The sequence below is a fragment of the Tiliqua scincoides genome, chromosome 5, assembly GCF_035046505.1.
Source record: "Tiliqua scincoides isolate rTilSci1 chromosome 5, rTilSci1.hap2, whole genome shotgun sequence".
In the NCBI taxonomy this organism is placed as follows: domain Eukaryota; kingdom Metazoa; phylum Chordata; class Lepidosauria; order Squamata; family Scincidae; genus Tiliqua; species Tiliqua scincoides.
Window position 1 is genome coordinate 78316621 of NC_089825.1, and position 16102 is coordinate 78332722.

The window sequence follows — 16102 nt, forward strand, 5'->3', positions numbered from 1 at the left end:
GTACATTGATTTTATGTGGTTAATTTAAACACTATATTATTTATTATTAAATTTAAAACAATATTACATATAATTTATTAATTACAAGAAGGCTATGCGCCACCTGCAGTGGCCTGCTCACAGGGAAAAGGAGGACATTTCAGTTCTTTTCCAGGGCAGGAGGCTAAAAAAGAGGACATGTCCTGGAAAAAAGAGGGTGTCTGGTCACCTTGTGCCAGGAGGTCTTGAGCCCAGTGGCTGCATATTGCAGAGAATGACTGTGCTAGGGCATAGATGTGTTCTTCATGGGTATCTCCTATTACTGGTTTTCTGGAATTACTGGTTCCCCCTCCCCCCTGTCCTGGAGGTCTGTGTGGAAAAGCACCCTTCTGTGGCTCTTGTTACTGAGTGACCAGTTCCTCTCTACACTACAGGATCAAGCAGTTTCTACAAAGAAACTGGCTTGCCAGGAACTTTCTGGTTTGCCAGAAACTGGCAAGCTCAGGCTTGCCAGGAAAAGCCAGATTCTTAAACAAGGAATCCTGTCTCCCCCTTAAGTCACTGGGTGGAATGTACTTGTTTGAATATTCTGCCAGGAACATGCTTGGAAGCATGGCATCTTGGCATCCTCCTACCTTCATACCTCCTACCTCCAGCTAGGAACTCTGGCGCTGAACTAAAGGAATACCCAGATTCTGTGGCTGACTTGGTGCTTTGGAGCCGGATCCTATGCAAGTCTACTCAGAAGTGAGTCCCATTAGACTCAATGGGGCTTACTCCCAGGAAAGTGTGGACCCATTCCTGAGCTGCTTCGGTGGAACGGAGACGCTGCCTTCTGCACATGCTCAGAGTCACTCTTGTGCTGGGTGCCGCTTCGGACCGCACCCGCTGTACAGTCCCAGGACTTCCCTGGCATTGGACGCCGAGAGATGAAGGGCGGAGCAGCGGAGGAGGAGAGGGAGGCTCCGCGGCGCGGCAGAGGCGGCGGCGTTGCCGGGCAGCTCCTGCAGGTGGAGCCGTGGTCGCGGTCGTGTGCCGAGGGCTCCCCACCGGACGGAGGGGGCTGGCTGGCTGGCTGGCTGCCCGCCCGCCGCCGCAGCCTCCCGGATCCCGCAGAACTCCCCCGGGGCCGCCGAGCTTTCTCCGGGCGCGCCATGGCCGGGTAGCGGGGAGCCGGTGGGGGCGGCCAGGATGCTGCGGGCGCCGGCTCTGGCGATGCGCTTCGCCCTCCTCCTGCCGCTGCTGGTCGGCCCCGGATGGCCAGCCCGGGGCAAGGCGCAACCGGGAGAGCCCCCCAGCCCGCAGGGTGAGTGGGCGCCGCAGCCGCCGGGCGCGGGGGGGGGGTCGGCTCTGCATGCTGGAAGCCCCCTCCCCGGAGAAGCGGGTCTGCTCCTTGCGGCTGGGTGGGGGCTGCAGTTTTGCGGGGGGCGGAAGTCTTGCCTGGGAATGGGCGGGGGGTGAGCATCACTGCACCATCCACCCCCCGCCAAGGACGTGCATGCACAGCCAGCCTCTCCGCGCCCATCCTTAGCCCCCCCTTTTCCTTCCCGGCCCTCTGGGTCTCCTCTCCCCAGCCCCAAAGATGGGGGGCCCGTCGGGGGTCTTGCAGCGTGGCAGAGGGAGGGCTGCGACGCGCCGGAGCGGGGAGGAAGGTGGCTGGGTCCGCAGCTCTGCTCCTCTTCCACCCCCAGCCCCTTATTGCGCCTCTCCCCATATTGGGAGCCCCATTGTCTGCTCCACTTGCAGGGCTCCCCTCCCAGTGCAAGGGGGGGAATAGGCGGGCTGCTTCCTGGGGTCAGGGTTGGGACACCCCCCAGCTCCACCCTGCCCCCCCATGTCTGAGGAGGAGGGTGGGGGCAGGTTGACCATTCTGGTGGCCAGTTTGGACCTCCGCAGTCTGCCCCCACCTCCCATCTGTCAGCCTGCATAGCATCCCCCTGCCCTTCTTTCCCCCATCCTCCTCCTCCCAACACTCATCCCTTTGACCGACCATCTCCTTACATGGTCATCTGTTTATTCCCCCCACCCCATCTGCACACACCCCCATTCAAGATCTTTTTCCACTGCCCATCCTGAACGTTTGTCTGCCTCTCTGTACCCTCCAGGTCAGCCACCCATTTATCCCTTCTTCTAATCTAATAGATCCATTAAATATATACACTTCTCTGTGTTTATCCTGCACCCACCATCTCAGAGATGGGCTCTGGGTCCACACCCATCCATTCCCTCTACATCCTCTTTGCCTACCATGGTTGGTGTTCTTGTCTGTGTAGCTGGTTGGCAATTTCTTTATCCCCTCTAAATGCTATAGATTTACCTGTCTAAGGCCACACTGTCATCAGGGCACACTGCTTGATGACTTGCCCTTTGAATATGTGAGAGAGCTCTGTATTGAACTGTATTGGGTCTGAAGTGACCAGAAATCTCTGTCTGTGATGTTTGATCTACGATGGCTCTTTCACACATACGTGGACATGAATGTGTAGACAGGGACTGTATGCACCCCATTGTGCTCTCTGTCTATTTCTTCTTTTGCATTCTCCATCAGTCTCTTAAATCCTTTATTTTTTTCTGTTTATCTGTCCCTTTAATCTATCCACTCCCCATACATTCAGTTGTATTTTTCCAAGTGCCACCTGACTTAATTCCTTGTCCCCACCCCCTTCTTGGCGCCACATACCTCTCCCCAGGGGATTCTTGCTTGGAACATGACGTGTGCCCTGGAGGCATTGGTAGTGCCTGCAACATAGCAGCATCTCTTGCAGGAAAAGCATCTCCCTCTGGTGGAGGCAGATGGCAGAGGTGGTGGCCCAAGGAGGAGTGGCAACCTGTGGTCAGGGTGGGTGTGAAGCGGAAGCAGTGGGCAGCTGCCTCTTTGCCCAGCTGTGGCTTCAGGGAAAGCGGTATGGCTTCCACAACAGAACCCTTCGCCTGGCTGGGTTTCAGTGGCCGTCCACCTGCTGTTGCTGTTTGTGTCTTGGGTCCATATGGCCGAGACGAGACAGAGGCTCTATTTGTCTTGGCTGGTCGATGAATAAGAGACAGAGAATTCTTGCTGTGGGTGGTGGTAGAAGAGGGTAAAAGCTTTCTTTGAGCTGGGGCTTGTGCTTGCACATGTGTGTAGGGGTGGTAGATAGAAATGCACGTCCCTCCCTGTATGCTGCCCCAAGGGATCTGTCACTTCCCTTTTATCCTGTGAGAGATTGGATAGGCTCTCATGTTTGGAGAAACCTACTTGTCTCTCCTGGAATTGTCATTCTGATGCTGAGACATATTCAGGTGGGAGATTTCTGTACATTGATGGAAAAGTACCAACCATTCCTGTCTCACAGAGGGGCAGAAGTGGAAATCAAAGAGGGATGGAGGGGCTGGGCAGGGGTGGGGCAGAGGAGCCCCAAGGCTGTGTAGTTCAGTAATATTTGGGGGTGCATCACTTCACCCCTTTACCTGCTGCCTGTCTCACGCTCCTGCAGCTGCCATCCAATTACTGTGTTGGCAGGATCTCTGGCAAGAATGCTTAACTAATCAGCGATACTTCATCACACCTAAACTCAGTGTGTCTCTTTGTGTGATGACCTTGGGGAAGATGCAGCAAGGTGCTGCGCCAGTCCCATTATAAAGAGAACAACCCACCTGTGCATCCATATGCTAATGTCATTGATTTTTTCAGCCTGGCTTTACCAATGCCTGTGCCTTCACCAGTTTCTTTCAAAAACTAGAACCTGGATACCTCGTCACTGTAGGCCAGGGGTGTCCAAAGTTTTTGGCAGGAGGGCCACATCATCTCTCTGACACCGTGTTGGGGGCCGAATTAATTTACATTTCAAATTTGAATAAATTTACATAAATGAATATATTAAAGATGAACTTATATGAATGAATGAAGGTCTTGCAGTAGCTCAAGGCCTATATAAGGCCTTGCACAAAGCAAGGCTGGCCTTTCCTTTGCTGCTGCTGCTGCATCACAGATGTGAAACAGCAGGCAGTGGAGGGAGCCCTCATCCCACAGCTCACTCGAGAGGCCAAACAGTTGCCCTCATGCTGAGAGCAGTTGCGTCGGGCCAGTGTGGGCTCCAACAAATCTCCGGAGGGCCAGAGGCTCATTGGAGAGACTAGGGGCTCCCTGAGGGCCGCTTAGAGAGGCCTTGAGGGCCGCAAGTGGCCCCAGGGCCGGGGTTTGGGCACCCCTGCTGTAGGCAAAAACCTGCAATGTAAATGCTGGATGGCCCAGTACCGAGCAACTGGACAAATTCCTGTGCTCCCTTTTACATTTGTGAAACTGCTCTCTTGTTCATATTTTAATCATTTTGCTTTCATATATGTGCCACATGAGTCTTGAATCTGGTGAACTGAGCTACCAATCAGATTTTCCCCAGTTTAAATCTCTGATGCCCTTTGGCAAACTCATCGCTATATTGCAGATGGGGAGCTGAGGCTAATACTGTAATCATTTACCTTACACAGGGTTGTGGTAAGAACTATGTCAAGTGCTTTGAACATTTGTAAGTGTTATACAGATATGAAGTATTAACAATCTTTGGGTTATTCTGCAACCTGCTCTGTGGAGCCCTGTTTTGGACTAAATTCTGCATCAGAGAATAGTATTTTGGTACTTGGTTGAACTAGCTATTTGTTCCTCCTCACCTCTGATTCCCATGTTTTCCTAAACCTAATTTTTAAAACTCAACTTTATACTGCTTAATGTCTACAAAGAGAGATCCTGGAGCTCAGACTTGCATTGGATGCGCTTCTTCTTAATTCTTCAGTCTGCAGTTCCTAGGTGGTGGAGATGCAGATGGAGATCTGTAGATGCTCAGATGCATTTTGCTTTTATTCTTGCTCTCAGTCCCAGTATTGAAAACATAGATGAGCCCTGAGCAGACAGACAGCCCAATCCTATCCACATTTTCCTGGGAGCAAACTCCATTGACTCTAATAGGACTTACTTCTGAGTAGACATGCATAGGATTGGGCTGTGAGCTGTGGTTTAAAGAGACAGTTTGGTGGGGCGGGGAGGCCATGTTCAAGCGACTATCATTTGTCCTCAGTTCTCCATCTGGAAATGGAAAGTCATTGTGATCTCACTTTAACCATTTTAAGTGGTCTGAATTCATGCTGTGGAACTTTATCACAGCAAGACAAATAATGGTGCCACTGTGATTAAGACCATATCCTAGTGGGTAATGAGCCAGCCTGGACTGGATGTACACAGCGATTGCTTAATCTGCTGCCTCTAAGATCTGACACAGCTTTTCCATGGCACAAGAAGCTGCTGTGTACAGAGTCAGACCATGGGTCCACCTAGCTCAGTACTGAGTTCACTGACCAACAGGGACTCGCCAACATTTCAGACCAGAATTTTCTCTATGTAGAGAGGCCAGGGATTGAATTCAGGACCTTCTGCATGCAAAGCCAGTGCTCTGAATTGCAGCCCCTAGACCTGCTTTCTCTAGCACTTAGGCTGCTCCTCAACAGGTGCAGGGCTCCCTTAAGTGCAGCCTCTATACTCAAATATCTGGGACAAAGGGGGTTAGGGCTGCTGAAACAGCATGTGGTTTTCAGGCAGGCTTTAGCTCCTGCACCCATAGGTCCCTTATGTAGAAGTTAACCACTGCGATTACTCTAGTTTTGCTTCATTTTCTCTGATCTTTCTTCTGAGGAGCATAGAGTCACCAAAGTGGGGTTCCTGATGGCCCTCCCTGTTACCATAATATTACCTGTTTGGCACTTTTGGAATGTGCATGCATACCATAAAAGTACTGTGTAGCATTTTTGGAGTGTGCAAAGTGCTTTGCATGGCATATGTCGATGGGATCATTGCACCAACCCAGTAATTATTATTATGCCCATATTGTAGCTGGGGAAGCTGAGCTGAGGGAGTGTGGCTTGCCTAAGACTCATGTGGAAACCCTGCTTTGCAGCTTAGTCTCTTAGCCACTATGCTACACTGGCTCTCAGTATCCAGGCTTAAGGTCTAGTAATATCCAGGCTTATTCCTGCTTAGCTGCATTGGTTGTGTTCAAAACAGTGTCTTCCTTTGGCTTCACATTTTTTTGATGGCAATTGTGTTTGCTCCTGATAAACTGAAAACAGATCTTTCTCTCCCTTGCCTCTAACTGGAGCCCTGGCACAAAAAGCAAATCCACCCTCCAGTCCCTCTGTGGTGGTCTTTGTGTATGTGTGTGCATTCCTGTGCTTCCTAGTTATAATATCCAGTTGCACATTCTGCATCTGAAGAGAGCCTAGCTCAAGTTTTATGCATCTTGGTACCATCAGACAAATAATCATGGGTGGAGATGGGTAGCCAGCAGACTCAAGGGTGGACTGAATCTCTTCTTCCCAACGTAGGGTGCTCTTGATCCACCTGGCCATCTTTTGGGGGTTACCTGTGTGATCTGTATCGACAATGCTAGTCATGATGGCACTTTAACACAGGCAGAGATGGTACAGTATATAGGAGGTGGCTCGTGTTGGCATGCCACGTGCATTGCTTTAGGTGCTGGGAGCTTTTCTTGGCTGTTTCCATTTTACTGTTGTCATGTGCCAAAGATCCAGTTTGCTGCTAGCTGAAATCTCTTTGAGAGGAGTTTAGAGACAGGGATTGTGCAGAGATTGTGTTTTGGGCTTGAAATGCTTTGTGCTGTGTTTTGGGAATCCAAAACTCAGCCAACCAGCCCTCTCCCAACTTCAAGGTAGAACTTCCCTGCTCCACAGACCTAGGGATTCAGACCGCCGTGCTCTGTAGACAGAGATTTGGGGTGAGTAATGGCCAGTGATGCATTCTCAGGAGTGGTGAGTATGAGGGTTCAAGGTGCCCTGTTGTGAGGCAGGTCCCTTCTTGTCTGTGTAGACCCATTTGCTAGTATTAATTCTTAAATGTATCTGATTTTTGACTTCGCTTGTATCCAAAATTTAAGACTGTGTGATAACATATTAAATTCATTAAGAAATGTCTTTTCCAACCTGTTTTAAATGGAATTTCTCTCTTCCTGAATAATCAGGTTCACAGTATGTGGGTACTCCTTAATTGGAGGCGTTTTTGGGAGACCTCAATATGATAAGGAGTACAGAACCTTTTATCAGCCTTGGCCGTTGCACCAAATGTGGCCATTCCAGAAAAAAATCTAACCTGGCCCCAGTGTCCATGCTCTGGCCAGCTCCAGACTGTATTACTGTAAAGTGCTATATTTGAGGCTACCCTTGAAAAATGCCTGGAAACATCATCTATGCAAAATGCGGTTGTCCACCTATTTACCTGTTTGGAGCATAGTTCTCCATTTGGTGCAATTTGGATTAGCTACCTATCTATTTATGTGCTCACAGTGCAATCCTGTGCCTGCCTACTCATTAGTAAGTCTTCATGAATTCAATGGCACTTACTCCCAGGTAAGTGTGTATAGGATTGCAGCTTCAGTGTAAGGTGCTAGTTTTCAATATTTAAAGCTTCAGAGCTCAATCTTATGCATGTCTTCTCAGAAGTCCTATTGTGTTCAATAGGGCTTACTCCCAGGAAAGTATGTATTTCAGGATTTCAGCCTTAAACAGTTTGAGATCTGGGAACTTGAGGTCTTCTCCCATATTTGCCTCAGGGTGCAATTCTGACCTATAGATGGGCCAGCGCAGGTCCCTTGTGCTGACCCAGCGGTGTTGCGGAAGTGCCATAAGGCACTTTCGCGCCACAGTGCAAGGAAGGAGGCTGGCTCAGACATGTGCCAGCTCCAGAGGATTATGCGGGTCCCGTGACACCAGCAGAATGGTAAGTTCATGCTTTCCGAGGCAGGCTGGTGCAGGAGCTTGGGGAGGGTGGAAAGGAGGTGTTTTGGGGTGTGGGTGGGCCTGTGGGTAGGCCATGGCTGAGCAGGGGGTGGGCCTAGGATCCGGCACTTGTGGCAGATCCTAACCCCAGTCCCAGGTGACCTGGAGCAACTCTGGACTGCTCAGATCTATGCCTCTTCTTTAGGTGGTGCAGATCTGAGTTGCCCCATTGGGGCTTCTGTGGCATTACCCGGGGTAAGGAGACTGAATTGCCCTTGCCCTGGGCTGAGCCACAGGCAGCCCCAACCCTGCTCTGGATGAAGCACACCGGCCGACCTGCCTGCTACAGGGCAAGTTAGGATTGGGCTGTCAGTTACTTGGTTGTCCTCTGAGGCTGTTCTCCAGGTGCCTGTACCTTCCAAGCTGTGTGGGGCATCGCTGGGAATAGACCCGTCTTACTGGGGGTGCCAACCCTCTATAATAAACTCCTTTTGAAAAGTCTGGTGGGTCCCTAAACTACACGATGTCCCTTTATATGCCAGGTTCAAATGTGACTGTTCAGAAAGCCTATTGATTGTGCCCATTCTGTAAGAAAATTTGGCTGCATTTTTGATACTGCTTTGTGGGAACTCTGCTGTGTTTTTCATGTTTGTGGCTTTTATCTTGTAAGTTTGGATTGTTTTGTTATTTGATTGGAAGCAGCTTCACTTCCACCAGAGGCATAAATAGAGTCACAGGCTTATGCCTGAGATCACAGTGAAGGTATAGCAAGCTTGTGGCAGCCCTGGAGATAGAATTGAGCAGAACAAGAGTGGTAGATGTTCCAAAGGAGCATGGCACAGGTGAGCCTTGAGGTGGCATATGAGTTTTTTGCTTCTGAAAAATCAATCTGCAGTGCTTCTGTTCTGCATTTCTGGAGAGCATTTGTCATCTCCTTAGAGCCCAATCCTTTACATGTCTACTCAGAAGTACATCCCATTATAGTGAGTGGGACTTAATCGCAAGTAAGTGTGGATAGGATTTTGTCCAATTGGTGGTTATTACTGCTTGCAGCCAGGCCTGAGGAGAAGGGTGTAGCCCTCCAGGGGGCCTAGGCTTCCAGGGGGCCTGGGCCATAACAAAACAAACTATGCAGCACAAAATGAATTTATTACAAAACAAATTTGGGTACCTCAGTTCAGATCTATGTATGGCTGCGTTTCCACTACAACGTCAGTGCACGTCAGTTACCCCAATGCATTCTGGAGTTTTGTAGGAGTATTTAGCACAGGGGAGTCCAATCAGGTATCTTGCCCCCCGACCACTGTCAGTTCTCAGAGGCCCTGCCTGCAGCACCTGAGTCCACTGGTGCTTTTTCAAGTGACGGATGGGGTAGGAAACCAGTGATGGAGCCCCAATTCTTCAGTCAGTTTAAAGTCTTCCACAATACAGAGAGGAAACTCTGAGCAGAGTCATATCCAGATTTCCAGGCAGTGAGAAAGTGCGGCAGGATATTCTTGGGTCTGCATCCGGATTCTCAGAGTGCGGCAGGATATCCTTGGGTGGACAAGGTAGCTTGGATGGGGAAATGGAGAGCACTGGCTTCCACAGGATGCTGTCTGAGCCTGGGTGGTGCTTAGAAAAAAAAAAACATACACAACTATTAGTGGTCCAGAATTGCCACCCCACCTCCATGTTCCAAGAAAGCGTCTCTTGTCTGGAAAAGTTGGAGACTGAAAGATGTGACTGGATCCTTGCAGAAGCACACAGCCAAAGCAGACTGGAGAAATGTGTGTTGGATGGCAGAGGCCAGCCCCACACCCAAAGGGGCTTGCTAGCAAGGCCTGTGACCACAGTCACACCTCCTTCTCTACACCACTGTTGCACAACCTGTGGCCTGCTGTATTGAACGCAGCCCATCAGCCAGCATTGTGGGTGGTCTGCTGAGTGCTCCAGGATGGTCCTGTTTTTGCAGCCCCAAGCAAGCAGCTGAAACAGGAGACTTTTTTGAGTGGTCCCTGGTGGGCCACCATACATGGCTGTCAGCCTGCATTCTGTGTGGTGGTTGTGCAGACCTGTCCCGTTTGCTCACCTCTTACTCACTGGCCAATGGGGGAAGGCAGGGCAGGGCCTTCCCTGTAGGTTTTGGGTTGTCTCCGCCAAAAAGCGGAGTCCTGCCAAGCACACACCAGGCCTGATGGACGGTACCAGGTTTCAGACCTGTGTGGCAGCAGCTGCTGCAGTCCTTGTATGTGGTATGCAGCTTTCGGCTGTTCCTCAGTCCCGTTCTCTCCCCCCCCCCAAGCTGGGCTTGCCCTCCTTCATCCCACCCTTTGCTGTGGTATGTATGGGGGAGGTGAGGGTCGTCCAGCCCACCCTGGGTGTGGCTTCCTCAGAGCCTGGAACAGTGAACTTTTCCTCGATCTGAGACTTCCCCTTGCAGTTGGAGTGAGGGGAACATCTGGGAAACATCTGGATCCAACAACATTCCTCAGCTGCAATAATCCGTCTGCCGCTTAGTGGGGGGGGCAGCTCTTGTATTCACAACTTTGCTAGTGCTCTTTCGACCGCAGGGACACTCCTGATGTGCTGAGCTTGTCTGATCAGCAAAGGGATGAACAGGAAGCTGCCAACAGATTAACAACTGTGGTTCTTTCTCAAGAAACTTTGGCAATGGTGAGAGCTCTGAACATGGTTGCCACTTCCCTTCTGCAATTCTTTATATTATTCTCACTGGTCCTGGAGTGGGGATATCCTGTAACATTGTGTGGTTGGCTTCTGCTTACTATTTCCATTCCTTCTAATACCAAATCTGGGTGGGCCTGTGCTCATCAGTTTGGAAGTGAAATGGGCGCCATCCAAAAACAAAAGCATATTTGATGGCTGGGGATTAGGGTTAGGCATGCAGAGCTTGCCTGGTTTGTAGATTAAAAGATAAAGATTTTGAAAAAGAATGGCCCAACCAAGACCCATGTTTAGTGCCCTTCAGGATCGACAGAATGCTGAGGATGCCATATAGCACAAAGCAAAAAAAGGGGGTGGGAAAGAAAATTGGCCCCCTAGAGCTACTAATTGCTCACTGTACACTGGAGGTGGGGATTAGGGTCAGGGAGGGGGATGTATGTGCCATAAGATTAAAGGACTATCTTCTCTGCACAGTACAAGGAGGTTTCAGGAGGGAGAAAGGGGGAAAGGACCACTTTTCCCTTTTCCACTTCCCATAAGCTTCCCCCTTGAGCTATAATAAAGTACTGACCTCAAACATGAGCCCTTTTGCATTATTTAGAACAGTGGAGAAGGTTTCAAGAGTGTAGAAAAGAATAAAAAGGTATCTTGTTTTCCCCACTCCCTGAAACCTCCCACTTATGCAAACCACAAACAGCACTCCAAGGTTTCTGTTCCAGCCTGGTTGGAGTCCTGTATGGAGCTCTTGCTTCAGAGGATCTCCCTCCAGACTTATTTGGTCAGTGCTAACCTGACTAGAGCATCATCTCAGCACAGGAGTAAACAAAAGAACCATATTCCTGACAAAGCATCACCTTCTCTCATGCACAGACAGGATTGTTTAGATTCAGAAGAGAGCGAGGCTCCTAATGGCAGCTTGCCAAGTTCATGCTTGGCAGAGGTGTGACTTGAACCAAGGTCTCCCAGAGGTGACATTCTTTGCCATTGCTTTAAATCCAGGAAAGCATAATCAAACTACAAGTTATGTGGTTGATGGGCACTCTGATTTCTTGGTGTATTCTTCTTTTTCTAAAAGCAGCCATGTACACATGAATCCTTTTCCTTGCCTCAATACAAATCCACCCCCCCCCCTTTACACACCTCAGTGTGGAACTGCTATTAGCCAGGCTAGAGAATCCAAACTACCCCTTCTTGCTGCTTTTACAAATAAAATACGTTAAGAGAGCCAAGCATGGATATCCTGCATAATATTTGGTTTAGACTTGAATCGCAATACTGGAGTGTCAAGCAAAATAATCTCCCCCCAATGCATTGTAGGTGTTCCCTTCCTGATGGTGTTTTTGCTGGAATCTCAATGCTGAGATAAGAATGGGAAGCAGGGGAGAGTCCAGTGACCTGCTTCAGCAAATATGTGGGGGGAGGAATTGTATTTCCTATACCCTAGGTTTTCCATTTTAATATTGCCAACTGATTTGTGGTAGGGACAGAAATGCCAGCAGTAAATCCTGTTTGTTACTGTGGATCTAGAGCACGGTGCAATCATCCTGAATGGTGGGGGGGGGGTGTGTGATGAGAAAGGCAGGTGCTGGATATGGAACACTAGAGAGGATCGATGCCATGCCTGGGGCAAGCAAGGGTGGCATTGGCAGAACAGTGATAATGGATGGGGAATATGTCAGGAGGTGACCTGAATTTGAGTGGCAATGTGACATGGGGCTCTCAAGTGAGGCTGGAGACATTCCTGAGAGGTGAAAGTGGGGTTGCTGCTCCTGGTGTGTATCCTCATTTGGTCTCTGGTAAACAAGCTTTGCAGGTTTTGGAAATGATGCAGAAACCTTCAAGATTTGTTTGACCAGAGGCAACAGTGAGTTCAAAGAAATGTGTGACCTAGACCCTCTCACAAATCGCTTTCTTAAACACAATCTCTAGCCTGAATGTGCAGAATTTCTTTTGCATGGACCGAGAATTTCATTTGCATGGTTTATTTCAAAGAAGACTGATTCTAGGCTTCTAACCCTTCTAGAAGCCATCTTGACCCTGAGAGCGCTGCCTTAAATTAAAAAAAAAAAAGTAATTATAATACTGTATTAATGGGGAAGGAACGAACTCTGCTCATGCTCCGAGACATCTTCATTTTGCACATGCTTAGAAGGCACACACTCTCTACATCAGTGGTTCTCACACATTTAGCACTGGGACCCACATTTTAGAATGAGAATCTGTCATGACCCACCAGAAGTGATGTCATGACTGAAATTGACATCATCAAGTTGTACTGGTCAGTGACGGTAATAAAAGATTCTGGTTCTGGACATCATCGAGCAGGAACATTTTTCACAATCATAGGCTACAATCCTACCGACACTTATCCAGGAGTAAGTCCCATTGACTGTCATTGTTATAATAATATACATAGTAGCTTGTTAAAAGTACAGGTCTGTAACATTTTCCCAAATGCAGTTATATATCAACATAGCATCAAGTCTAATACAGGTCCAACCTTGTTATACACAGATTTGACTCAACATGAATGGCCCCTGCAAATGAGAAGGAATGTACTGATCCCTGGAAAAGGAGGGAAAAATCCATCCCTTTAAAATCACAGTTTAAAAAAAAACACTGCTTTTCATACTGTTGTAGAGTGACAGTCATGCAAGCAATCATTCCAATCTTCAGCTGAGCCAGGCAAAGGCAGGGAGTCATATGCATTTCTGACTCTACAACAGTACGAGAAGCTGTTTTAAACCACAATTGTAAAGGGACACACTTTAAAATTTTTTTTTAAACAGCTTTTATTTAACACATTTTATAGTATCAGCAGGAAGTCCAATAATCAAACCCCTGAGGATGTTGAGGCACAACCTTATTCCATTAGGAACAATGGAGGGGCAAGAAACCTGGAAGTGGGTCATTAAATCTATTTTTCCACTGCTTTTTAATCCACGGATTTATTTTATCCACGAGGGGTTCCGGAACGGAACCCTAGTGGATAACGAGGGACGGCCTGTATATTAAAAATAAAATATTGAAATGAATGGGGACCCACCTGAAATTGGCTTGTGACACACCTAGTGGGTCCCGACCCACAGTTTGAGAAGTACTGCTCTACATTATTACCATTATCATCATAGAGTTTCCAACGCCAGTTCTCCATCTTTGAAAATTGATTCTGGGGCTGAAACCAGGTTCAAACAAAGCTCTATCCCCTGCACCAGTGTAATTGCACATTACCTTAAACCAGTTATTAGCAGCCAGACTTGAAGCAGAAAGTGGACCAGAAATGGTTCTTTTAAGTCCACAGCAGCTGTGGGAGCCTGACTTGGCACAGAAGTGCAGCATGTGGTGAGGGAAAATTTAGCACTTTCTTCCTCCCATGTTTTTTCCTAACTAAAATCATCTTCTTCTCCGTCCCTTGAAGAGGCTGTTTGCTTCAGAAATACTCTTCTAAGGTTCACTTCCTTCAAGCTTCTCCTTACTTCACTCAGTTGTTGCAGCTTGCCTTGGCAATGAGTGACCAATTTGGGGAGGGGAGAGTGTTTTAATTTTAAGAAGGCATGGAGGAGATCAGACATACCCAGCTTCCCTTTTAAAAAGAAGTTTATTTTCATGTTAATCGCTATCCTTGTAAGGCCCAAATCCTAACCAACTTTCCAGCACTGGCATAGCTGGGCCAACGGGACATGGGCTGCATCCTACAGTTGGGTGGCACTCACAGAGGCCTCCTCAAAGCAAAGGCATGTTTGTTTCCTTACCTCAGAGCTGCGTTGCCCTTATGTCGGCGCTGGAAAGTGGGTTAGGATTGCACCCTAAATGAATTTAGGGAGAAGGACATGTTACGTTCTTATGGCATGGGCAGGTTTTGATACTGGGCACTGTGAAAAGAGGTCCAGTTTAATTGGTAAGCGTGCAGTGGAAGCAAGGCTAGGGAGAATGGGGGGGTAAAGGGATACCCTTTAACCCCAACCCTCCCTTGGATTACAAAGAATGCTTACTATGTGTGAAGGGGCATGCAAAATTAAGCTGGGGGGGTAGCATGGCTCTGGTCAGTAGCTTTGCCTGGTAACCCAGAGTATGCAGAAGGATGCAGCCTAGGCCTTTGCTCTGTGATGGTTCTCATGGTAACACAATTGGGGAGGGGGGGCATTCACATCCGCTTTCGTAGTGAAAGCCCTTGTGCTGCTTTCGAGGTCTAAATGGAGCTCGAAGGGAGGGGGGTTGCTTTATTGGACAAATGAGGCCGTTGCTGCGGTGATGGAAGCATGCGCCCAGGCACGGCTGAGGTTGGGCTGGCTGCTGAGGGGGCAAGTGTTTAGACAGCAGAAAATAACTGAGTTTTTGGGGAGGGGTAGGGGAGTGTCAGAGACAAAGATATCTGTGCTGGGAATTTAAAAAAAAATCCATCCTGAAGGTTTTGCTCTCAGAATTGTTTTGTTGACAATCTGTTGCCTATTCCTATGTGTCCTTTTTTTAATAGGAGTGATATTTGGAATTGGGGTCCACCTCCAGGACCTTGAGTCATGTGCCAGAACTGTAGATCTCAATAAATGTCAAACCTATCTAGGGGAAAGTGCCTGCCGTGTGTGATGAGAATATTTTCCTTTGGATCATGGCTATGCTAGGAGCTTCCTGGACATTGGCTAGCTAGCTATATCAATCAATCAATCAATCAATCCAATCAATCAATCAATCTCCCACCTTTCCTCCACTTTTGTGGACACCCAAGACGGCTAGCAAAAATATGTAACTGTCATTGTCATAAACCCATATTCAAACAATATTAAAAACCTGTAACCGAAAACAAACGTAAGAAAGCAGTAAAAGGCAGCACAGTAGAGCTGTGATTAAAAGCAAAGGAAACATAAGAGCAGAACAGCAGTACAGTAAAGACATTCAGACAATAACAGCCATTACCAAGATATAGTGCTTTTTTCCGGGGGGGGGGGGGGCAGAAAAGGGAGCTTATTTGACTTGTTGCTCTGTAGCATGCACTAAGCTTTGTCTCCATGCCTTCATCCTCCAACTCCTGCCAATTTTTTGGGGTCATCTTTCGTTTCCAGCTCTGCCCTAATCTCTTGCTCTGATTCACCACTGTGGGCCTCCTCCCTGACAACAAGTTCTTCCAACCTCCGTAGCATTATTTGAAAAAGGCTCTTGCCTCTCATAGGCTAGGAGTCCTCAGACTGATCTCCCTTTGTTGCAGAGGTGTCCCAGCTGTGTGTGGGCTGACTGCAATACACGATCATTCAGAGCCACAGATTAAGAGACACTTCAGGCATAGCAGCAGCGACAGAGAATCTACATCTGCATTGGTTGTATAATGTCATCCTCAAAACCATCCAGGTCCCAGTTGCCTTGGGACCACCCTCAAAGATCCAGCCATGCAAATTGGATCCAGTGTGCCTTAACTGCTCATGAATGAATGAAGCCAGATCCTGCAGGAATAGGCAGGAAAGTTCCTGGCTTCCTCTTTATTTTGTTTACCCAGACCTTTGTCATCTTTCCAAGTCTCATCTCCTGTGTGGAATCCCTTGGCTACACGGCTTTTACTTTGCTCATCTGTGTACCTGGAATGCTATTTCATCATTGACCCAACTGGGTCTTTATTGCTCCAAGAAATTATTGAAAACTTAACTTTCTCCTCTCGTCTTTGTAACTGCTGATGTTTTTTTTTTCTTTCTGCTCAGTATTTTGTGCATTATTCCCT

The 16102-nt window shown here is 48.2% G+C and overlaps 1 protein-coding gene across 1 annotated transcript in view; it reads left to right on the forward strand.

Annotated features, from left to right (window-relative positions):
* Nucleotides 1–1073: 1073 nt before the first annotated feature.
* The window catches only part of FAM171A2 (family with sequence similarity 171 member A2), a 37333-nt gene continuing 22304 nt past the window's right edge, over nt 1074–16102 (forward strand). The window contains exon 1 of the mRNA XM_066628619.1: nt 1074–1285. Within this exon, the coding sequence (XP_066484716.1) occupies nt 1171–1285 (115 nt within the window). The 5' untranslated portion in view covers nt 1074–1170. The remainder of the gene's footprint in view (nt 1286–16102) is intronic.